General features: G+C 36.4%; 1 protein-coding gene, 1 long non-coding RNA gene and 1 pseudogene across 2 annotated transcripts in view; 2 read left to right on the top strand and 1 right to left on the bottom strand.

The window, feature by feature from the left end:
- Positions 1-18,047, top strand: part of LOC114540373 — a 43,677-nt gene extending 25,630 nt beyond the window's left edge. Inside the window, exons 5-8 of the mRNA XM_028560570.1 lie at positions 102-415; positions 4,366-5,499; positions 6,260-6,536; positions 15,676-18,047. Of these exons, the coding sequence (XP_028416371.1) occupies positions 102-415; positions 4,366-5,499; positions 6,260-6,536; positions 15,676-16,098 (2,148 nt within the window). The 3' untranslated portion in view covers positions 16,099-18,047. The remainder of the gene's footprint in view (positions 1-101; positions 416-4,365; positions 5,500-6,259; positions 6,537-15,675) is intronic.
- Positions 8,057-9,315, top strand: LOC114540376. The gene is made up of 3 exons (XR_003689041.1): positions 8,057-8,142; positions 8,256-8,514; positions 8,766-9,315. It is a non-coding gene; the product is annotated as an uncharacterized LOC114540376 (long non-coding RNA).
- Positions 18,048-20,917: 2,870 nt separating the features above from the next.
- On the bottom strand, positions 20,918-21,036 carry LOC114540389 (annotated as a pseudogene).
- Positions 21,037-24,476: the final 3,440 nt, after the last annotated feature.

The raw sequence follows: 24,476 nt of genomic DNA, 5'->3' as shown, positions 1-24,476 counted from the left end.
CGACCAATCAGATTGCCAAATGGCTCAAATACAGTACGTAGCTATGTCAGTACGTAGCTATATTAGTCATTTGGTACACTCATAAAATAAATTTTTCCTAGATACTCAAGCTTTTGGAGAGAGTTAAAAACCAATCCCTTGAATGCTTTCTTTGTGAACGTGCCGTGTTCATCTGCAATAAATGGGACCTAATCAAAAGTAATGAAGAAACCGATGTCAAAAAATATACAATCGATCGTCTCAGAAAAACATGGCCAAATTTGAATCCAAAGACCCAGGTGGTTCAAATGTCAACCACCAATGCAGTTGAAGCTCAAGGTTTCGGGATTAAATCTGAACCGTTTGTTACAGTTATGGACGCAATCAAAACAATGATGCTCAAAACTATTGCTGCAAGACTTGAAGCTGAGTGGAGGTAGAGTGTCATAATATTACTACAGAGTGTATTAAAAAAAATGTCCCAAATGTAAAATTTCCGTTCTTCAGGATATTTTGCAGAATTTGGCAAATTTTTGTGTTCTTAGAGATAGTTAAGACTTATCTGGTATACCTAGGCCAAGTTTGGTTTTTCATTAACAAAATTATGTTACCGGGAGGGTGGTTCCTTTCCACTGAGAGGGCTTGCGCGCAAAAATGTGAAGCTGAAATTGAGATATTATTTAGCTGTCTAAAAGTAAGAAAGCTTTTTAATAAGCTGTCAAAGTTTCAGTAAAAATAATGCATACTGGGAGCAACGCGCGACCCCTAAAGGTGGCAAATACTTCATTGCGCGCAGTGGAAAAAAAAAGCATCGTTGATTTTATCGTGACCGATCTCATGCAAGGTGGGCAAATTAATAAAGTAAAGCGAGAAACTGAACACAAAACAAAGAGATTTATTCGTGATGTTAATTCTCAGCATGTCCACCATTTCATTCTAAGCAAACTGCGGCTCGTCTGAGCATAGTAAACACTGAACAGCGAACTATTTGTTTGTCCATTCGCCAAAATTACCAGTCGCGTCGGATAGTTGGAAAAGAAGCACGGTGACCCCCAATTTTTTTTCGTGCATTATTTTACTTGAAAGAGAAACTAACAATTAGCAAAATTTAGAAAAATTCCAAAATGGAAAAAAAAAATTATCAAAAAAAAGTCATTTTGTATTTTTCAAAAATGTGGCATTATAGAATTTTTTAAATTTTGCTATTTGTTAGTTTTTCTTCCAAGTAAAATAATACACCAAAAAAATTTGGGGTCACCGCGCTTCTTTTCCAACTATCCGAAGCAATTGGTCATTTTGGAATGAATTTTGTACACGTATGTTGCCATAGCAACAGACGATCTGTTACTAAAACTAATACGATTCAAAAGTAGAGACATCAAAATATGCAAAAACCCCAATATCTCTGGAATAAATCATAAAAATGCGTTGTTTGAACGTGTCATGAACAGTGGAATTTTTAAAAACTGTATCCAGCCACCTTAAAAAGTTTTATAATACGAAGCAAGGTAAAAAAAATTGGAAAAATGACAGCTCAATTGCTGACGTTTTTCAATGAAATAAAAGAATTCTATCTTAGCCAATCAACAGTTGCTAATTACCAGTCTTTACTCGTTCACATTTCACGCATGCGCCAAATACCATGACCATTGAACGTCCAATGTTCACGGTCCATGACATAGAATTTGGACAACTTTGGATTCCGCTATGTTCTATGACAATACCCGGGTAAAATTCCTAATCTCCGGGCGGAATTAGTACCCTCGCACTGCACTCCGCGCAGGCTCGAGGAAAAGCCAACATCTCGAAACTTCAACCGAAAAACATCAAAAATGGAAAAATCTTCAAGGACTAAAGTTGACATCTATATAATGTTATTTTTCAAGTAATAATACATATGCAGGCGACTTAGCTTGTTCATTTTATTTAATAAAATATTTAAGGGCCTGTTTACATGGAGCGAGTTATCCCGGCTGGGCGAGGTAAAAAGCGCACCACATCAAAGGTTTAACCTGATTAGTCTTTCATTATATGCAGTTTTCACCTCGCCTAGCCGGGATAACTCGCTCCATGTAAACAGACCGTAAGGCTATAGTTAATAAAATTTAACCATGGGTTAGTTGAAGCTGGCTGACAAGAAGAGTCATTCTCCATCTATGGTGGTTAGCTGGTTACGGCGAAAGATTGTCTTTGCTTTTCTTAGAGCTCGCGTAGTGTGTTCGTGGCAGTCGAGGTTGGAGGACTGCGTCCAGCACACTGGGGGACTTTCCTTAGGTCGTAATTCACAGAGTGATGGTCTGGTAGGAGGGATGATAATTTATGATGTAGGTCATTGATGTGCTGATGAAATACTTTTGAGCAGGCCTTGTATCACCGTTCACTTAGGGGAATAAGGTTGCACTTTAGTAGGTGATACTTCTTTGTACTTGCTCAATAGCGTCACTCAGATAGTTGGGCAGGGCAAAATTGAAAACTTCGCAGCTATACTCAATGGCAGGCCTCGCGCATGTAGAGTGGATTGATATTAAAAGGGATTATTGTTCGAGACATAATTGCATTATTAAAAAAATTGGCTAATAGTTGACAGATAAATCGCGCAATCATGCACGCGAAATTCAGTTATCTGCTAGCAGATAACTGAGCTATCTGCAAGTGAGCCTGCGGTGGTTAACAAGCGGTATTCATTTGAATGTATCTATGTATTAATGATTATTATACAAAAATTTATGTATTTTTGGATATTGCCATTCGCTATTAGATAAGGTTTTTCATTCGTTAATACTATGTTTACTATTCTATTCAGTTTTTGTGATCGGCTCGGCTGATAACGCTTACCTCGACCTTGATAGCTAACTCTGCATATCACAAAAACCTCATCCAATAATTGTTTATTATTCCTTATATACAAGAACTGCATCAGCCTAGAAAAGCTATCGGTACAGAGCTGTTGGAATTTTGATTATAACCGGTGGCATAGCCAGCCTGACGATTTAGTCATGCTATGCAAATTTTATTTTATTATCATTATTTATTTCTTTAGAAATTCATGGTTTTCACAGTCAATGAACACCGAAATACGTATTAGCATAGCATGACTAAATTGTCGGGCTGGCTATACGCCGCTGCTGATAATAACGATAAACTCCTTTCAGGAAAATTCAAAAAAAGTTGAGAAGCAATATTACAATTTATAATTCAATAAATATACTGACGCCTACGGCGCATGAAAACCATCTTTTTTCCTGGCAATAATTTTATATTAAAGAAGAATTCTTCATGCAGTAACGTGCATGGGCAAATACGATCATATGATACATAGCTAGCTTTCACAAACACGCAAGTTAACTCAGTTTACATCATTTCCCTTTAACTTCTCGGACCATAATGGTTTCCATAATGGTGTCCAATGAAATTTCAAGTGCGTACTTTCAAATCCAGCAGGAAAACTGTGATGAACATTGAACGGCCGGATGATCGTTTCATCGTCTCATCAGTTTCCTGCAGCCCGGTTTGAGCTACCTGGGCTGGAATTTAGTGTTGTAAGTATCCTGTCGTCGTAATCAAACTTAAACCCGGACAGAAAAATTAGCATTGGCAATGCTTTTTCGTTTGTTTATTTCATTTTTTTGTGCAATCATAGTCCTTTAAAGGTCAAGGTATTGTCATTCGGCATTTTAAAGCGCTCGAAGAATCGAAATAGGTCTATTACCAGCCTTTACAAACTTGGTCCGAGCTGTAATTTCAGTTTTGTCTTAAAATAATTCTGACATGTCATAAACACAGCCCGGGCTGAAACTGTACTAGCATGTAATTGAAAAATACTTTAGCCCGGTTCCCGCGCTTGAACTCTTTTTGAATTTTTGTTAAGTTAATTAGCACCTTGCAAGTGTTTCACCAAATGTTTTATCAAATTCAAAATCTTGGGAAACGTTGAACACCAAATGAAAATGCTCGAACGTTTTTTTAAACAATTTTCATATATTTGTATCCCATCGGATGGGAATTTCAAACATTTTCCAAAATCGTTTTCGTTTAACGAAAGGCTGATCGTTCAAACGCGCAAACGAACATAAGATGAACGAAATTATTTTTTTAAAACGAACTGAAAAGCCTTAACGTAAGTTTTCCCGTGGAACATCGTATACGTATATATAGGATTCATCTATGCAGTAATGTCGTCTATGCAACTGCAGTAATTCAAATTTTGTTACATGTTAACTTTTGTTCCGTGTACTAAGTATATTGTGTTGATAGCGTTCACCCGTGTCTTCCCTTGTTTTACTCTGGGTTTATGATTTTACTACTGGGTTTACTGGGTTTATAGTTTTTTTAGGGTTCGAATATTATGCCATTTAAAATTAAAGACAAATACCCTTTATTTTTTAGGTGGTTAAATGATGTCCTTTCCAGGGTGATATTTCTAACAAAATTAGTAATAAATCGAGCCCAAAGAGATAATTTGGCAGATGATCTTACGAAAGCTATTTTAATCTTAGCCGTGATTGAAGGTGAACGCATTAAACAGGTTGATCGCCTGGAAGAAGAGTTTAAAAAGATAACCGCGAAAACAGTTCACGAAATCCTAAAATATCTTTCTTCAAGCACTTTTGAGACCAATTTCAAGTCATGGGATGAAGATGAATGCCCCCATGCGCAAAAAACGTGGGAAGAAACAGAGGAAAAAATTTCTGAAGCGTTAAAGCAAAGGCTTACAGTGGAAATTAGAAAGTGGGAAACTCGGAATAATGTTATTGAAAACGCTCGGAAACTATTGTTCAATCACATAACAAGGGAAAGAGATAATCTTCATGCGCGTATACAAAGTGTGGAAGATTACGTTGTTCAAGATCCTGTTGAAGTCAGATCTACAGAAGACGACGCAACGCTGACAACCGGAGAAAAAATTTTGGTCGGAGTACTATCTCCAATTTTGGTACCTGTGGTACTGGTTGCTGGAATTCTTAGCCTACCTGTTTTAGGTGTAATTGCAATAAAAAACGCCGTTCAAACATCGGGAAATCTTAAGGAGTATAGTAACAATAAACCGAAATATATGAAAAACCAAGCTATCGATTTTCTTCGTCATTCAATCGATCCAAGTAAGTTTCATCCCTATGTCTTACGGCAATTTGAAGAAATACGCAACATCCTCGACGAGATAAAGAAAAAAATTCCAGCGATGATTGCCGCTGACAAAGAATTCATTAATCTACTTATTAAAGAGAGTGGGTCGATATTGCAAGATGCCAATAAATACACCCCTATATATGAAGAATGCTCTAAAATAATGGATGATTTATCCATTTTTGCCATCAATGGGGTTTTCCTTAGTGATATTGACTTTAAAAATCTAAAGTACACTAAGGAATCCTCACTTGGTCATGGGTCGTTTGCAGATGTTTTTAAAGGAAAGATGACAACACAGGAAGGAAAATCGTTGGATGTTGCTGTTAAAGTCTGCAAAGAAGCGCTCACAACACAGAATGCTTCCATGCTGTTAGCAGAAGAACAAATGTTGAGGTATGTTATGTTATGTTATGTTATGTTGTGTTGTGTTGTGTTGTGTTGTGGTGTGTTGTGTTGTGTTGTGCTGTGCTGTGCTGTGCTGTGCTGTGCTGTGCTGTGCTGTGCTGTGCTGTGCTGTGCTGTGCTGTGCTGTGCTGTGCTGTGCTGTGCTGTGCTGTGCTGTGCTGTGCTGTGCTGTGCTGTGCTGTGCTGTGCTTGCTGTGCTGTGCTGTGCTGTGCTGTGCTGTGCTGTGCTGTGCTGTGCTGTGCTGTGCTGTGCTGTGCTGTGCTGTGCTGTGCTGTGCTGTGCTGTGCTGTGCTGTGCTGTGCTGTGCTGTGCTGTGCTGTGCTGTGCTGTGCTGTGCTGTGCTGTGCTGTGCTGTGCTGTGTTGTGTTGTGTTGTGTTGTGTTGTGTTGTGCTGTGCTGTGCTGTACGATATTAGCTAAACATTGTTTGAGACCTTATTTTAGGCATACATGGGTTAATATTAAAAAGTTTTTGTGCTGCACAGCTTACTTTAACCTGAAAACTATCATTAGGTAGAAACACTGAGCTATAGTTATAATTCCTGGAGAACTTGTTCGCGGCCAGAAAGTGAAGCAAAAAAAGATGGCAGATTTTGAGTTTTGCTAACGCCAAATGGTCCCTTTTTCCCATTTTTTACAACAAAACTGCCTTAAAATTCTTTGAAATTAAGCAAGGCTTTGTTGCGTCAGTATTTGATCACGCGGGCTTCGTTGCATTCTGAGTGATATAATTATTTTGCTCTTTCAGAAAACTTGACCACAAGAATGTAATAAAGTTTTATGGAAGAGCTTTGCAGCCTGGTCCGAGTGGTTCGAAATTTGTCTTCGTGATGGAATTATGCGGAGAAAGTTTAAGGAAATTTCTCCTTGACCATCCAGATTGTATTCCAGCAAACGCACCAGGAGAGAATGTAGCTCAAAAAATTAAATCTGTGTTACAAAGAGCAAAGGAAATTGCGGCGGGGCTTGAATATCTGCATGGACTTGGTATTGTTCATCGGGACTTAAAGCCTGAAAACATCCTTGTAAGTTAAATTTGTCATTACAATATTCTGCCGCGTAATTAATTTTATTGATATGCTTTATGGTTTAGTATTCTGTAGTTTCTTTTTGGGTGCCATAACAGAAAAACACCTGGATTTTCTTTACTTTAAGAAGCTTAAGTGTTGAAATATTCTGACTGTGCTTGTTTGTAAAGACATAATGTAGTCCAAGCAAGTTTAAACCATGCATTCTAAAACAGTCGCTCTGCACAGGAATACGCAAACTTTTTCTTTATGACAACTGATTTTTTGTAATTTCCGGAGAAAGATCTTTCGGGAATTAAAGCCCATATCTTCCAGGCTAATCGTACAGAAATCATAAAGATTGGTCAAAACAATATCAAAAGTTTAGCTTCCTCCCGTTGGGATGTTAACAAGCTTGTTGAAATCGCCTAGAAATACATTGAAATACATGCATGCAAAATATTTTCTGAGCTGTCAGATCTTATAATAAATAAAGCTCAAAATTTTATTGTGAAATGACTCAAATGAGTCAAAAGTTCATATTTCTATTTTTCGAAAACAAATTAACTGATATAAAAGGTAAGTAAACATAGCCCGTTTTCCCAACTGGAGGACAAATGTTGAATATATATATATATATATATATATATATATATATATATATATATATATATATATATATATATATATATATATATATATATATATATATATATAAATACATAAATATCGCGCACGTGACCGCTAAAGATATGCATCAACCCGCGCGAGGTTTTGCGTGATAATTGCGAGTTTGCATGGCTATCGTGGTCGTTGCGTACTTCCCTAAAATGCCAAGACCATATTCAGATGATTCGCGCTGGAGAATGGTACATTAACGTATATTTTTTGAAAGAAGTAACGATGAGGTTGCATCTCAGTTATTTGTCTGCCCCAAAACTGTTTACCGAACAGTTAGCACTTTTCTTGCCACGGGTGATGTGAAACCATGCCATCTTGGTCGCCCAAACGGGAGCACAATTTTGTTTCCTCATGAAGAGTACATTATCATGGACTGCCTTCTGCGAACACCTCAAACACAGCTTAGCGAAATAGCAAATTACATTACCAAGGCTACTGCATGGCTCTGCTTTTGGTCCACAGACGTTGTGTCGTGCACTCTGCAGGCTTAAGGAATAACACGCAAGAAGGTAAACATGAATATATAATAATATCTAGCCATAATACCTTCATGAAATAAGGTATAAAACATATAATCTCGAATACAACTTCCATCTTCAACACAATATTTGAAAAAAGAACGGAGAGTATAAGGTTCAATAGCAATATTTCGAATTATTATATAGTACCAAATATTCCGTAGCTATTTACTCCGAACGATGATAAATTTGTAATAACTTTGGGATTCTTTATAATATACAGAAGTTTCATGTTTTCCATGCTAACGTTGGCTAAATCTCAAACAATAACTATTGCAGCTTAATTTTCAACTTTTTAAAAGCAATTTCTCTTGCAGATACACAGAATTGCCATGCAACGGAACGATGACCTGAGGCAAGAATTCAAAGCAGAAATCAGCGTTTTGCATCCAAACCAACTTGTTTTCCTCGACGAAACAGGAATTGTATGTATATAGAAATTATTAGGCTGTACCCTTTTCTAAAACCCTGCTACTGCAAGCTGTATATATTCACTTCTTCCTTTTATGTATAGTTGTGTTTTGTTTTTGTTTATAAGGATAAACGAATTGCTCGACAGTTCGGATATAGCGCTCGTGGAACACCTGCTATTGTTTAGGACTTTAGCTATGCACGATGGGCGCCTCATTATTCGGCAATTTCAGCGATATCGAGTGACGGGCTTCTGGCTAACGGCTTGCTAAAGAATGCAGATGAGAGATTTGACACTCACTCTTTTATACGGTTTCTTGATGAGCAACTTTTACCGGCAATGAATGTGTTCAATGGGGAAAACCCGCGATCCGTCCTCGTAATGGGTGAGAATCCAATTAATATATACGCGTGCATGTGTATTTCGGCAATGTCTCAAGGCACTTTACAGTCTCGTATTATACAGAAACTAAAGGGCATGCAGACAACAATTCTTTGAGGTTATAGTATGCCAATTATACCCACCCAACTACATCTATATATAGGTTGTTTAGATAAGATGAGAAATGCGTGAAAGATAAATTATGATTTTATGTGCCATTCGTCAATAACATGTTTCTCCTATTTTTACATCCAGATAACCATCCAGTGCATCATGCCCAAGAAGTGATCGATCACATTTATGACTCAGGAGTAATTATCCGCTTTTTACCACCATACAGTCCTGACTTGAACCCAATCGAAGAGGCTTTTGCCGAAGTGAAACACTACTTACGACAGTATTGATTTAGTATTGCAACTATTTGGTATTGCAATCAGTGCGAGATCCTAGCCCGCTTATATGGGAAGCTTTTGGGCAAATAACATTCAGTGATTGTCTGGGGTACATGCATCACGCTGGCTATAATTATTTGATCCGCGGAAATTGCAAAATATTATTTCATCTTATGTATTTATAGAGGCTCTAATTATAACGACGATATATATCCATGTTAGACGGGAAAATTTGAAACGCAATGCTTAAAGTTCCCTCGATAATATAATATTCTTAGGTTACTGAAAGTGCATGATAGCATGCATGGCTCCGTTATACAAGTATGCAGCCTATATAGCGTTGCGTGTCACCAGCGTTGTGGCGTACATAAGAAAAATATAAACCGAAACTGTGTATAATTTAACTTGATATAAAGGCCCTATACTCGAAACAACTTTCATCTAACAACTCGCAGTGCGAATGAGGTTACAACCAAATTGTGGTATTGTTGTTATTTAAACTTTAAATATCACGGGTAAGCTTGTAAATCCGTTTATCTATATTCAAAATTATGACATCAACTTTCCATGGAATTTTATATTTATTTGCTAACTACCATCAGTTAATATCGTTTAGTAGCAAACTCTTTCTCTCTTTATACTCTTCAACCGTAATTGCCCCCATTTGTTTTAAGTCAAATAGTTCTTTAACTTGCTTGGTAACCTAGCTCTGACCGTAATTTGGCCTTCTCTCTTCCTGCATATATAGCATTTATCATTTTCCACCTATAGAAAATAATTTAGTTCGTAATGTTTATTATCGCGGCGTAAAGGCGTCTTTTTATTAACAATTAACCCTCGAGGTTTATCGTACACAATTCAATACCTGTTCAACTGGCACTTCTCGTGTGGCCACTCGCGGCGTTAAAGCATTGGTAATTGACTCTCCTACCGCGGTTAACGTATGGGTTAACCCTTCTCGTCGTGGACGCTTAGCTGGATTTGAAGAAAACATCGGCACATCTGGTATGCTATCTTTTGTTGCAGTTCCAACTACCTGAAAGGCAATAAGCTTACGGTGTCAATTAATGTAGATAAACATGCGTTCAGCTTGCCCGAGATTATAATAGGTACATATAGCGTCAATCGTGCATGGCTCATGGAATAGGACTACTTTTTAAATACTTACAATCATTTCTGCCCATAATCGGTACTTATAGGGTGGAAGTTGATTTCCATGAAGTTGTTTCAACTCCCCTATTATTGCAAGCACCTGATCTTCCTTTCGAAAAACTCTCGCTTGTCCAGCCGCATTTCCTAAAAAGTAAATATGTAGAACTTATGGGGATATCCAGTATAAGAAAACGATCCTAAGAGAACAAGAAGCATCCGCACAGATAAATTCAAAATTACATTAAAATTGTGCGACTAAAACTAATGATCAGTAGAGCTTATACCTTCGTTACATGATTGCAATACTAAATCGTTGCAATACTAAATCAATACTGTCGTAAATAGTGTTTCACTTCGGCAAAAGCCTCTTCGATTGGGTTCAAGTCAGGACTGTATGGTGGTAAAAAGCGGATAATTACTCCTGAGTCATAAATGTGATCGATCACTTCTTGGGCATGATGCACTGGATGGTTATCTGCATGTAAAAATAGGAGAAACATGTTATTGACGAATGGCACATACAATCATAATTTATCTTGCACGCATTTCTCATCTTATCTAAACAACCTATAGATGTAGTTGGGTGGGTATAGTTGGCATACTAACCTCAAAGAATTGTTGTCTGCATGCCCTTTAGTTTCTGTATAATACGAGACTGTAAAGTGCCTTGAGACATTGCCGAAATACACATGCACGCGTATATATTAATTGGATTCTCACCCATTACGAGGACGGATCGCGGGTTTTCCCCATTGAACACATTCATTGCTGGTAAAAGTTGCTCATCAAGAAACCGTATAAAAGAGTGAGTGTCAAATCTCTCATCTGCATTCTTTAGCAAACCGTTAGCCAGAATCCCGTCACTCGATATCGCTGAAATTGCCGAATAATGAGGCGCCCATCGTGCATATAGCTAAAGTCCTAAACAATAGCAGGTGTTCCACGAGCGCTATATCCGAACTGTCGAGCAATTCGTTTATCCTTATAAACAAAAACAAAACACAACTATACATAAAAGGAAAAAGTGAATATATACAGCTTGTGTAGCAGGGTTTTAGAAAAGGGTACAGCCTAATAATTTCTATATACATACAATTCCTGTTTCGTCGAGGAAAACAATTTGGTTTGGATGCAAAACGCTGATTTCTGCTTTGAATTCTTGCCTCAGGTCATCGTTCCGTTGCATGGCAATTCGGTGTATCTGCAAGAGAAATTGCTTTTAAAAAGTTGAAAATTAAGCTGCAATAGTTATTGTTTGAGATTTAGCCAACGTTAGCATGGAAAACATGAAACTTCTGTATATTATAAAGAATCTCAAAGTTATTACAAATTTATCATCGTTCGGAGTATTTAGTACTCTATAATAAATTACGGAATATCTAGTACTATATAATAAATTCGAAATACTGCTATTGAACCTTATACTCTCTGTTCTTTTTTCAAATATTGTGTTGAAGATGGAAGTTGTATTCGAGATTATATGTTTTATACCTTATTTCATGAAGGTATAATGGCTAGATATTATTATATATTCATGTTTACCTTCTTGCGTGTTATTCCTTAAGCCTGCAGAGTGCACGACACAACGTCTGTGGACCAAAAGCAGAGCCATGCAGTAGCGTTGGTAATGTAATTTGCTATTTCGCTAAGCTGTGTTTGAGGTGTTCGCAGAAGGCAGTCCATGATGATGTACTCTTCATAAGGAAACAAAATTGTGCCGGGGCGACCAAGATGGCATGGTTTCACATCACCCGTGGCAAGAAAAGTGCTAACTGTTCGGTAAACAGTTTTGGGGCAGACAAATTACTGAGATGCAACCTCATCGTTACTTCTTTCAAAAAATATACGTTAATATACCATTCTCCAGCGCAAATCATCTGAATATGGTCTTGGCATTTTAGGGAAGTAAGCAACGACAACGATAGCCAAATTCGCAATTATCATGCACGCAAAACCTCGCGTGGGTATATATATATATATATATATATATATATATATATATATATATATATATATATATATATATATATATACAGTAGGAGGCAAAAGTTTGAGTCCAGTCGTTGTAGAATTCCAGTATTAAACCCTGGCAGTGTATTCGAGTAAGACATGCGTATTAGTGTTTCAGTACTGTAAACCATATTAATTACACACTGTTTTGGTCCTAATGATCTAAATTATAACAAAATAAAGTTCTTATTCCTTTACACTGCCCAAGATTGGTGGGAAAAAGGGCAAAGTGATGGTGCACAAGGACAAATAGTTGCATTAAGTATTGAGGGATTCTTTCCTCGTAAGATCGCAGAAAAAGTGAGAATTTAAAAAGGTGGTATGCAACTAACCTTGGAGAGGTTCGAAGAAACTAAATCCTACTCAAGCAAACTTTTAGCTTCTTCCGTCATGCTCGGTTTGGCAATATTGAAAGATATAATAGGATCCTAATTAAAGTAAAGTATCATCCAATTCTTCAAGGACATGGAATTTCATCTGGTACAAGGATGATCGCGTGTGTAACTACATGATAATCCCCATAAACACCTGCACATCTTCTATGTGCCAGAAATCGTTTAGAAGCAAACTCGTTTTGGTGATCTCGTTCTCATGGCTTTCCACCTCAAATTCCAGATCTGAAACCTATCGAGTACTTGTAGGACCGTTTTAACCGGAAAAGGGCGAGGCACAGACCCGCCAGCCAGAATGACTTGAGGCAAGTGGTCAACGAATTCTGGCAAGGTATTAAACGTGCGACATTAAGAAACCTATGGAGTCTATGCCAGCAAGAATAAACGTCATTTCAAGAGCAAAAAAGAGGGACACTAAGCATTGACATGAAATGCATTTTTGCACATTAACATACGTAAAATGAATATCATAACGTCTCATAGTTGTTGTACAGCATGTATTTTTCTGTTTACTCGTGTACTTTTTTGTAGTTCACTTATCGGTAAGGTTTTCTGTAGAATATTAATATATGCTGCTAAAACAATGAAATACAGTCACTGGACTCAAACTTTTGCCTCCTACTGTATATATATATATATATATATATATATATATATATATAATTATATATAATATATATATATATATATATTTATATATACACCCATTTGCAAAAACTTTGGCCGCAGATAGATAGATAGATAATTACTCGAAGTCTAATTAGAATTGCATATGATTAGATTTGCATGAGATTTCTATAATATTACACGACATTTGCAATTATTATTAGATCTGGAGTATCTATCAATATATCCATCTGCGTCCAACGTTTTTGCAAATGGGTGTATATATATATATATATATATATATATATATATATATATAAATATATATATATATATATATATATATATATATATATATATAACACAGGATGAAAAACACGAGTTACTTCATCGAATTTTATTTACAACAGAACTGTTTCGTATGACAAGCGTTGCGCTTGCCACACTCATCAGGTAAATAATATATAATTACAACAGCACAGCGACTATATACAAGAGATGCAAAATTAATTAGGTCGTATTACATGTAGTTGGTTACTAGGTGTTACTTATAGCAAAAACTTCTTTCGATGCCGGCATGTGGAAACAAGTTCGTTACGCTTGTTCAAAGAGCTTAATTCAGGATGACATATGATGATAAATTTCTCGGATAGGCATAAATTACAGCGTTTAGTTTGCAACTTTTACCTATATCTACAATACTTTTTACATGAGTATAAATCCAACTTTACAAACAAATGGTAAATGCTAACAGATATTAATTTCAGTTCATACATAATTGTAATACTTATGAAGGCCATGTAAATCAATTTCTAATCCATGCAATTCTGTGTGGTTTCTATGGGAAGATTGAAAGCTATTTTCCAATTTTTGGATGTCAATATTTAATGAAAAATGCAAATATTTTGTGCTCTGAAACTATAAAAGGGCGATGAACTCAATGTGTCCTAACTCAATGTGTCCTGGAGTTTTAATGTTGTAGAATGTGCATTGCATGGATAGATTCAAGAACAAGGCTTTTTGTTGAGAATAATTACATGAATGAATTTACACTAAGCCTAAATAATTTGAGCAGTTAATGCATAAGAAGGGTAATATAAAAGCTAACCTATATATGAATAACATAAATTTCTTATACTAATATGCAAGCTCTAATTCTAGAACCATTGTCTAACCTTGCTGCTGCATGCTGCTGCTAGATAATTCAGTTATAGAATTTCCATTGGTACCAGCCCGAATAGGGTCCGAATCGTCCAAAGTGAAATAATAATACACATAGGAGACATTATAGGGTTCACGAATATCAGTAAACGCATGCCTATACGTTATAAAACGTTTTTAATAGCCATCTAACTTGCTATCTTGAACAGTAGAACTCAGTGTCTTGATATGTCATGTGCTCAAAAGTTAACTTTGAGAAGATTGTTTTGCCATCTAGAAATAGACCTACATTTATTAGATGAAACACCAAACTTTGATTTTTTACCTGGCAGTTCTAGAAGCTTCGTGTGAAAATCGCACTCCTCGTAGTTGTATTTCCCGTTTTTTCCTGTTTTCCCCCGTTTTAATTCGTATTATCGCCGTCATTTTTAACCCAAAAGGGGCAATGTCGGATGGGTAAATAAAATTTTTCAAAAAAACGAAGAGCAAAAGACCCTTGGCTTTAAAATTGGATTTTTTTTCTGCTAAAAATCGACAGGGGGACAAAATTTGCCGCGAGTTCCACCTCTGTGTAGTCCTCTGTGGTATGAAGCATCATCAGGCGACTAAACAAAAATTCCATATAATATCTAATTACGTCATGCATCAACGGTTACTCTTCTGTCACGCGCTTATGCTTGTGCGCGCCTAAAATTTCCGGCATTAAACTTGTTCCTATGGCAGCATTTTGAAAACAATTCAGAGTGCTTGTTTAAACATTTGTTTTCATCTGCACGTATTATGCACGTATTATGAACTTTGATACGAATCCTAAATGTCGCATCATCAACCCTGCAAAGAGCGAACTTGGAAAAGTCAGTAAAGTAATACTTGACGATATAAATAACAAGATCAAATCAACCATTAACGTTAACCATCCGTTAGGGCTCCATCAGTAGATAAAAAATTTACAAAAAGAGGCGTGTGATATTATTGTTGTGTGATATTCAGCAATTATTGAATGAGGTTGAGCATGATATGAAGAATTATCAAGCCGAAGTTTGTCAAACTGAGAATTGATAATTCTTCATATCATGTGAAAACCGAATTCAATAAATGTTTTATTATTTATTTAAAAGAACGAACATATATTCCTCAAAGTTGCCGAACCTTTCACTTAAAGAAGCCATTCTGTTGATGTCTTCGCCATTCGTGTGACGTCAAACGTGGGATACGACTATTTATCACACTAAAAAAAGTCGTATCACACGTTATGACGTCACACGTTTGATATGACGATTTCACACATGGCTATTAGCCAATCACAGACTTTGAATTCTTTCAAATAAATAATAAAAGGTTTTATCTACTGATGAAGCCCTAACCGGCGAAACGTATAGATCAATGTTATATTTTCATTATATTTCCATTGTATTTCTTCTATTCATTATATTGTTTGAAATTATTTTGCAGTTTGGGAAAGACAATTGCATGAAAATAGCTGATGTTGGTATTTCCAAGAATATAACAGAAGTGACAGGGACGATAGCTGGAACACCCGTGTACATGGCCCCAGAAATATTTGCTGGCAAAATTTGTGATGCTAGTGCTGATATTTACAGTTTCGGGCTGATCTTGTGGGAGATGTGGTATGGTGAGGTAGTTTACAATGAGCTTCACAATATATCATTCAAGAAATTTCGTGAGTTGATTGCAAATGGCCACAGACCAAAATGCAAAGCCGTAGGGGGTATTGCGGAAACGTATGCGTCACTTATAAAGCAATGTTGGTCAACCGTTCCAAAAGAGCGTTTAGCTGCTTACGAGTGTGTAGCTAAATTGGACAAAATAGCTCGACATGCATCGAAGATGAATGAATCCATTTTACATTCCTAAGTATGAATTTTACATAATTTACGTTAATGATAATCATATATTAATCGAACATTATTTGAAGGCAAAAAATATTTTGTCGGGTGTTTTATATATAATTAATTTTTACATTCCATTCATTTTATCAAGACCAATGTCGTACACGGGGTTTGTGAGAAAAGGAGCCAATTATAAATCCTTCATAATTCTTTAAGATAGTGGGTCTAAACGCCATGCAGGCTGGCTACGTTACTGGCTTTATGCTTGGGGCGAATATTATATATAATTAATGCGTTTTCATACAGTTACGGTACGTAATTATTTGAAAAAAAATCCGTAGCAGAAGATTAGTAGACCTACATTCTTTTAAAAACGTCAACAAATATTTGACAACTTCACGACGATTTTAAATAAACGAAGTTTTATGCAAAATATAGCTAAGCAACGTGCCGTACATTGTACTTGTTTAATCCAAAAGGATGAATTGTTTTAAGTAAAGCATTTTAGAAATTACTGGCTATTTCATGGCTATTTCATGGCTATTTCATTGGTCACTCTGCCAAAAGAACTTCGTCCCAAATTGAAAAATCGCTTAGGTGACTTTCGCGCTATGATAATTTGATACCGCTCGACCTTTGTTTTTGTGTCGTTTTTGTTTTCCACTGACACGCCAGCATTATCGGTATCGAACCCACTATCTAATTCTTCCATGCTAAAAAATGTTTCAACTGATTATTTTACAACCAATGCAATCGCACTAACCTGAAATATCTGTAAAGTATTTCTTTTCTAAAAAAACTCCTTTTCCTGCACCCAGTGTATACATTATAATTACCTATATTATAAGGGAAATCTAAGTATTTTCATTAAAGACCAAACAACGGTAACGAGTAATGTAAGGTATCATTCTATGTGCGTTTTGACTTCATTTTTAATCACCACCAGAAATTATCGTATTACCAGCGAATGCGTTATATTTACGATGTATAATGTTTTATAACTGGAAAAAATTGATATAAATAAACCAAAACTCGTTTTTTTAGAAATTGAGAAACGAAAACCTTTACTGGCAACATGTATAAGACATGTTGATGACACACTGTTTTTGCCAAATTTTTCGGACATTAATAACCAAGGCTAGTTTATGGATTTATCTCGTTTCGTGATCGCAAAGAATTGGTTTATATCGCTTGTTAAAAAACTTTGTGGTTAAAAACTACCGAGAGTTTATAATTTTGCAAGAGACTAAAGCCCCATTCACATGCATGCACGGTAACGGATTGCCATTGGAACATGTCAAATTTTGAAGTTTAATAATAATGTCCAAATCCTGAATAAATTTATGAATGAAATCACTCAAATTAATAATCATTTGCTCGTCATGATTGCTTCATAACGGCAGACGAAGATCATGCCGAAGATCGAGCAAGTCTGGCAACACAACCTAAAAGCAGTAAAACAAATTTCATGGAGGATAGGTTTACAAGTTTCACTAGCGTATTAAAATTAATATTTGTAGCATACCGCGGGGGAACTAAGCATCTGCCAACTTTAAAATATTGTGACTAATGTAGCAAAATTCTATATTTGTTTTATGGTTTGTTTGGCCCAGGTGTATAATTTCAACAATGTAATAGAGCATATAATTTTATAGAATATAACAAAAATTAACAGTATACTATTCCTACTGAAGAACTGTCGCATCAATTGCTATATAAACGCTGGTCAGATTGACTGTTGAAAAAACACACTTTAATTGATGACACTAAAATCGAATAATGTTTACATTCTTTGCAGTTATCGTTGTTTAGTAGTGCTGTATCTATATGATTTATACAGTACAAGCTACATATAGCTAATTGATTATCTTTAAGTAATGTAATGTAGCATAATTTAGCACTACATATTTTCTCTTCTGTAACTATGTTTATTCCTATTTGCACTGATGGTATATACATTTATAGCGAGTTCTTGCAGGGTAATTGTTTCATTCATTTGTTAAATATATTCAAACGTATCTTAAAAATGACGTTAAATTTAGCTTTTCCAAGTTTATTTTTTATTTATTTTTCAATTTCTTTTGTGGAAAATTGCTCTTTGCTTTCAAGTTTCAGCATCAAGACAATTCTCTGATTATTGAACTGTGTCAGACAAATTTTGTTGACATGCTGCATAATCGTACCCTATCAGCACTCAGCAGTGACTCATCAATCTGCCTCATACAAATATGACCCAAAGATCGCGTAAATGGGAATAGACTGGTTTTAATAGTTTAGTCAACAACCTAAGCGCACAGGCCAACCCATTGGGTAAAGAGGTAAACTAAAAATACTCCTGTCCCCATTGAAATTTTTAAAAGATTTTTTCCTCAAAGTCCTCTCACGCTTCGGAGAATCTCGGTAACCGGGCTCATGTAAACAACCCCTTAGTATGGACCTCTCGACGACGGAGCGAGGTTCATGCAAAATATTCACAGTACAGACGGCCGAACAAGCGACGACCAATAATCTGTTTATTATATGGCTGAACTGCATGAGACATCCGGGATACTGGTCCGGATACCGAATATTTATTGGAACCACAGTCGGGATCTATCGGTTTTTACGGATCGCTCGTCAATCACAATAGAGGATTTTGAAAAGTCATAAATAATAATGCAGGTTATTGCACACCCCGAGGTGTGTCAATTAAATTAAAGGAGATTTTAGGAGAAAGTTTTCACATGCGTCAACCTGATTACTACTGCATGGCTATATACAGAGTGTATAAAAAAAATGTCCCAAATGTAAAATTTTCGTTTTTCGGGATATTTTGTAGAATTTGGCAAATTTTTGTGTTCCTAGAGATAATTAAGACTTATCTGGTATACCTAGGCCAAGTTTGGTTTTTCATTAACAAAATTATGTTACCGTGGGGGTGGTTCCTTTTCACTGATATTGAGAGGGTTTGCGCGCGAAAGTGTAAAGCTGAAATTGAGATATTATTTAGTTGTCTAAAAGTAGGAAAGCTTTTTAAAAAACAGTCAAAGTTTCAGGAAAAATAATGCATCGTGGGAGCAACGCGCGACCCCTAAATGTGACATATATTTCATTGCGCGCAGTGGATTAAATGCATCGTTGATTTTAGCGTGACCGATCACATGCAAGGTGGGCAAATGAATAAAATAAAGCGAGAAACTGAACACAAAAACAAAGCGATTTATTCGTGATGTTAATCCTCAGCATGTCCACCATTTCATTTTAGGCAAACTGCGGCTCGTCTGAGCATACTAAACGCTGGACAGCGAACCATTTGTCTGTCCATTCGCCTAGATTTGCCGGTGGTAGCGTAAGCGATTTGCAAAAAAGAATTTTGAACGAAATGGAGAATTCGAGGCAAGACAGACAAAGGGTTCGCCGTTCAGTGTTTACCATGCTCAGTCGAGCCGCAGTTTTCTTAGAAAGAAATGGTGGAAATGTTGAGGATTAACATCACGAATAAAAATCTTGTTATTAAATCGCTTCGTCTTTTTGTTCAGTTTCTCGCTTTAATTTATCCATTTACGACCCTTGCATGAGATCGGTCACGCTAAAATCAACGATGCATTTAATCCACTGGGCGCAATGGAATATTTGTCACATTTAGGGGTCGAGCGTTGCTCCCACGATACATTATTTTTCCTGAAACTTTGACAGTTTATTAAAAAGCTTTCCTACTATTAGATAGCTAAATAATATCTCAATTTCAGCTTCACATTTTCGCGTGCAAGCCCTCTCAATATCAGTGGAAAGGAACCACCCCCCGGTAACATAATTTTGTTAATGAAAAACCAAACATGGCCTAGGTATACCAAATAAGTCTTAACCATCTCTAGGAACACAAAAATTTGCCAAATTCTACAAAATATCCTGAAAAACGAAAATTTTACATTTTGGACATTTTTTTTATACACCCTGTATAAGTTAACTGTTTTGCTGGGACAGGATGGTTTTTTTACTCCGCGTTTACATTATTGTTTTATATACTTTTTTTCACGGGAACTCCCGGAACGCTTATGAAATTTATTAAATTACGAAAATGGTGATGATAATCAAACACTGACGCTCAATAAAATAATGAGTGTCATAAAACTGAAAAAAAAGCCGCCGGTAGTATCAGGAATATATTTTTTTAGAAAAGTTTGGTAGTTTCGGTCTGTGGCAGTTTTCGGTCGGAGACGTTATCAGCAAGTTGCTGGATTGTCGTCCAAAAGTGTTGAGCGTGGTTGCAGTGTAACAATAGCTGTTCAACTGTTTCTGTATCGTTGCAGTGATGGCCAGTGTCCGTGTGATAAACTCCCATTCTGTGTAGTGACTTTGCGATTGGTAGTACTCTGTGCGCTACTTTCCAGTTGACGTCGCCTTGTTTGTTTGTGATGAGTTTGCTGTATGTTGTGTTTGTCCAGTAGCTGGAGTCGATTGTTGTGGCGGTTGTAAGGTTCGTTTCCAATGATCAAGCGATGTCATTGTTGCTAGTTCATCTCTTGTCAATTGTTTGTGGAAATGTTTTGTCTTGAGTTGTGTTATGTCTACTGTCTCTTGTGCTGTTATGTTTACTCTAAAGCGAGGTTGCACTGTAGGTTTAGGTCGTTTGGTATGTTCCCGTTGTATTTCCCTAGTCCATTTGATAGGTATAGCGTCCATCCAATCCTGGGATTGATATGTAGCATATGTCTTTTAGTTGTGTAACACCCGCTGTTGCCCATTTGGCGTTGTACAGCACCTGGCCGTCGTTGTCTCGTATCGCCGGGTTTCGAAATAATAGTTCGTTGAGTATGTCGGTATGTCGGTATGTCGGAATAATTTTCTATGAATAAATCAAAAGGAGCCTACGACACGAAGTGTTCCCAAGAGCTCACCCACCCAAGTACTAACTTCGCCCGATCTGTTTCAACTTTGGTGATCTAACGAGAACCTGTGCTTTCCAAGTGGTATGGACGTGGACATCATGTTTGAGAAAACAAGAAATTTTAATCTATGAATATTTTGGGGAAAGTTAAATAAAAATGTTCCTTTTGGGCAAATTGATGAGAACATTGGAATAATTTTCTATGAATAAATCAACATTGAATAACATTGGAATAATTTCATGAATAAATTAAAGTAAATTACCTTGGAATAAATCATGATTAAATAAATTACATTGGAATAAATCATGAATAAATCAAAAGGAGCCTACGACACGAAGTATTCCCAAGAGGTCACCCAGCCAGGTACTAACTTTGCCTGACTTTTTTTTAACTTCGGTGATCAGATAAGAACCGGTTCCCGAACCCTCATACATCGCAAAAATCCAAGCATGAGGAAAGCCATGTCTTAATCAACGCTAGAATATGTTTTACGACTTTGGAAGACCAAAAATTACAGTCCTGCTTTTCAAGCCGGATTTATTATTTTTGAGAAAATATTATTTCCCAATTTTTTTACGAAGTCCAATAACTTTACAAGGTATTTTTAAAACCAACAAAGTATTAATTAGCGAATCTCTTATTTAGATTGGAAACATGAAAAGTTCGGACTGAAACTCCATCTCATTCTGCCAAAATGGTTGTTCGCTGGTGTGTTGTTGTTGTATCATCCTGAATTTTCCAGTGTTGCGAAAAGAATCTTTAATTTTTTTTCAGCATATCAAAGACAACTATAAGCATTTTGAAGCGCAACAAAATAATTAACAGAACTGTCATACATCATTAAAATCCAAGAATGAAAAAATCCATGACTTAGTCAACGCCAAGATTTGTTTTACGACTTCGGAACATTAAATAGTCCTCATTTCAAACTGGATTTATCATTTTTAAAGAAAATGTATTTTCCGATTTTTTCACTATATTTACTACCTGATTCAAAGTATTCTCAAATTTAAAAAAAGTACTAGCGAACTTTTTAGATTGGGGACATAAAAAGTTTGGACTGAAATTCCATTTAATCCTGACAATAATGGTTGCTTGCAGTCTCAGGCATTTCATTTATGGTGTTGTATCATCCTGAATTTTGCAGTATTGCGAAAATAATCTTTAACTATTTTTTTCTGCATAACCAAGACGATTAAAAGCGTTTTGAAACGCATCAAAATATTTTGCTCTAACCGTCATACGTCATTAAAACCCAAGAATGAAAAAAAGCCAAGTCTTAATCAACATCAGGATGTGTTTTACGACTTCAGAAAATTAAATAGTCCCGCCTTTCAAGCCGTACCCGTATCTATTATTTTTGAAGAAAATGTATTTTCCGATTTTTTTTCACTATAATATGGACTAACTGATTCACGCTATTTTTAGATAAAAAAAATACTAGCGAATCTCTTAGACTGGGAACGTCAAAAGTTCGGACAGAAATTTCATTTCATCCTTGCAATAATGGTTGCTTGCTTTCTTGTGCATTTCATTTATGGTGTTGTATAATTCTGAATTTTGTAGTGTTGCGAAAATAATCCTTAACTATTTTTTTCACCATATGCGTTTCACCAAACGCGTCAAAATATTTCACCGGAACTATATCATACATCACGAAAACCAAAGCATGAAGAAAGTTATGTCTTAATGGAAGCCGGGATGTGTTTTACGACTTTGGAAGATTAAATAGTCCCCCCTTTCTAAGCGGATTTAATATTTTTGAGAAAAAAATATTTTCCGATTTTTTTACGATATGCACTAACTGTACAAGGTATTTTCAAAACCAAAATAGAATTAGCGATTCTCTTACTTAGATTAGAGACATAAAAAGTTTTTGAATGAAACTCCATTTTCATCCTGCCAAAAAATGGTTGTTCGCTTACCCATGCATTGATTTAAGGTGTTGTATAACCCTGAATCTTCTAGTGTTGCGAAAGAATCTAATTGAATCAACGCCACGAATCATTCTCTCAATAATGGTTTTTCGCTGTCTCATGCATTTCATTTATGGTGTTGTATCATCCTGAATTTTGAAAGCTCTGATAAGGCTCATGTGTAGGCTGAAAACTGATTAGTTTGACCAATTTGGAAGACTACGCAGTTGTGCTCTGTTCCTTGTTATGACCGTCGTAGGAATGTCAACCAAATATGATATTGGTTTGTTGGTTGTTCTGATTACTGTTCCTGTACAGTTCATATCTGTCACATAAATTGTTGTTGCTGATGTCAAAAGGCTTCATTCTTTGAGCACTATAGCGATTATCAAAATTCTTCTTCTGTTTAAGTCGACTATATTCTTCTTCCTTTGCTTTAAGAAGTTCCTGGTTTGGTAGTTGCGGGGTGAGCTGTTGTGCCATTATTTGTATATTGTTGATTATACTTTCTCCCCATGGGGAGTTCTGTTAGCGAATATCCACTTGCTAATGGTGTTGGTCTATATGCTAACATTGCTTTTGCGGGATCTTTTTCATTCTTCAAGATATTTTTCACTGTCCTTAATGCCCGTTCTACCTCTTAGTTCGCTTGAGGATAGCGAGGACTACTGGTACTATGCTTGAATACCCATTCTTTTGCAAAATGGGCGAACTCGTCACTGTGGTATCGCTGAGATTTGAGACATACACGTCTGAGCTAACTCCAAAGGAAAGAACGTTAAAGCAATTTCGTCCCCACTGGGTGATGAACGTTGCGAGAGGTCTTGCCCGTTCTGACAGTCTAATTTGCCAGAATCTCGAGTTCGCATCAAATTTCGAGAAATGCCGAGCACCAGCAAGGTTTGCAAATGTTGTTTCGGGTATTGGTAGTGGGTGGTTTTCGCGTTGTACATATACTGGTTGAGTTTTGTGAGATCTACACATATCCGAACCTTTCCACTGCTTTTTGGTGTTATTACCATCGGATTGTACCATTTAGTCGGATCTTCGATTCGCGGTATTACTCCGTTTTGTTCCATTCTTTTCATTTCTCATTGAGTTTTTTTGCGGAGTGGAATCGGTACTTTTCGTGGTACTGTGATGGCAGACGGGATTGCATGCATCTTGAGTGATTTTTATATCGTATTATAGGTTTTTAACTTGCCCGAGACCAGTGAAGAGATTGAGATGCTTTTCTCTTATGTTTTTTTCTGTTTCAACCTTGTTTAGTACATCCACGTTAACTTGATTGATTAACTTCAGATTCTGGGATGCTTGCCTTCCGAGTAGAGGTCTTTCTAAGCCTTTCACCACAAATATTTCTTCTTTCGTTGTCTGGTCTTCGTGTCGGAGCTGCGATGCGAATGTTCCAATACACTTCAGCTTGTGCTTATATGGACTTATTAGGACTTTTCTAGTCGAGTCGAGCCTTAGAGGTAGTTTTCGTTCTTGAAATGTTCTAAATGGTATCACTGTGACGTCAGCGCCATTGCCGATTTTTAATCTAATGTTTTCTTCATTTAATTTACTTTGATGTCTGCACTCCATGGTTTACTGCTAGTGTTGTCGACAGTTTCTAG

Source organism: Dendronephthya gigantea, unplaced genomic scaffold (genome assembly GCF_004324835.1).
Source record: "Dendronephthya gigantea isolate DGI-Jeju-01 unplaced genomic scaffold, DenGig_1.0 000232F, whole genome shotgun sequence".
NCBI lineage: Eukaryota > Metazoa > Cnidaria > Anthozoa > Malacalcyonacea > Nephtheidae > Dendronephthya > Dendronephthya gigantea.
Note: the sequence above shows the minus strand (reverse complement) of the source record. Positions and strands in the feature narration are given on the sequence as shown.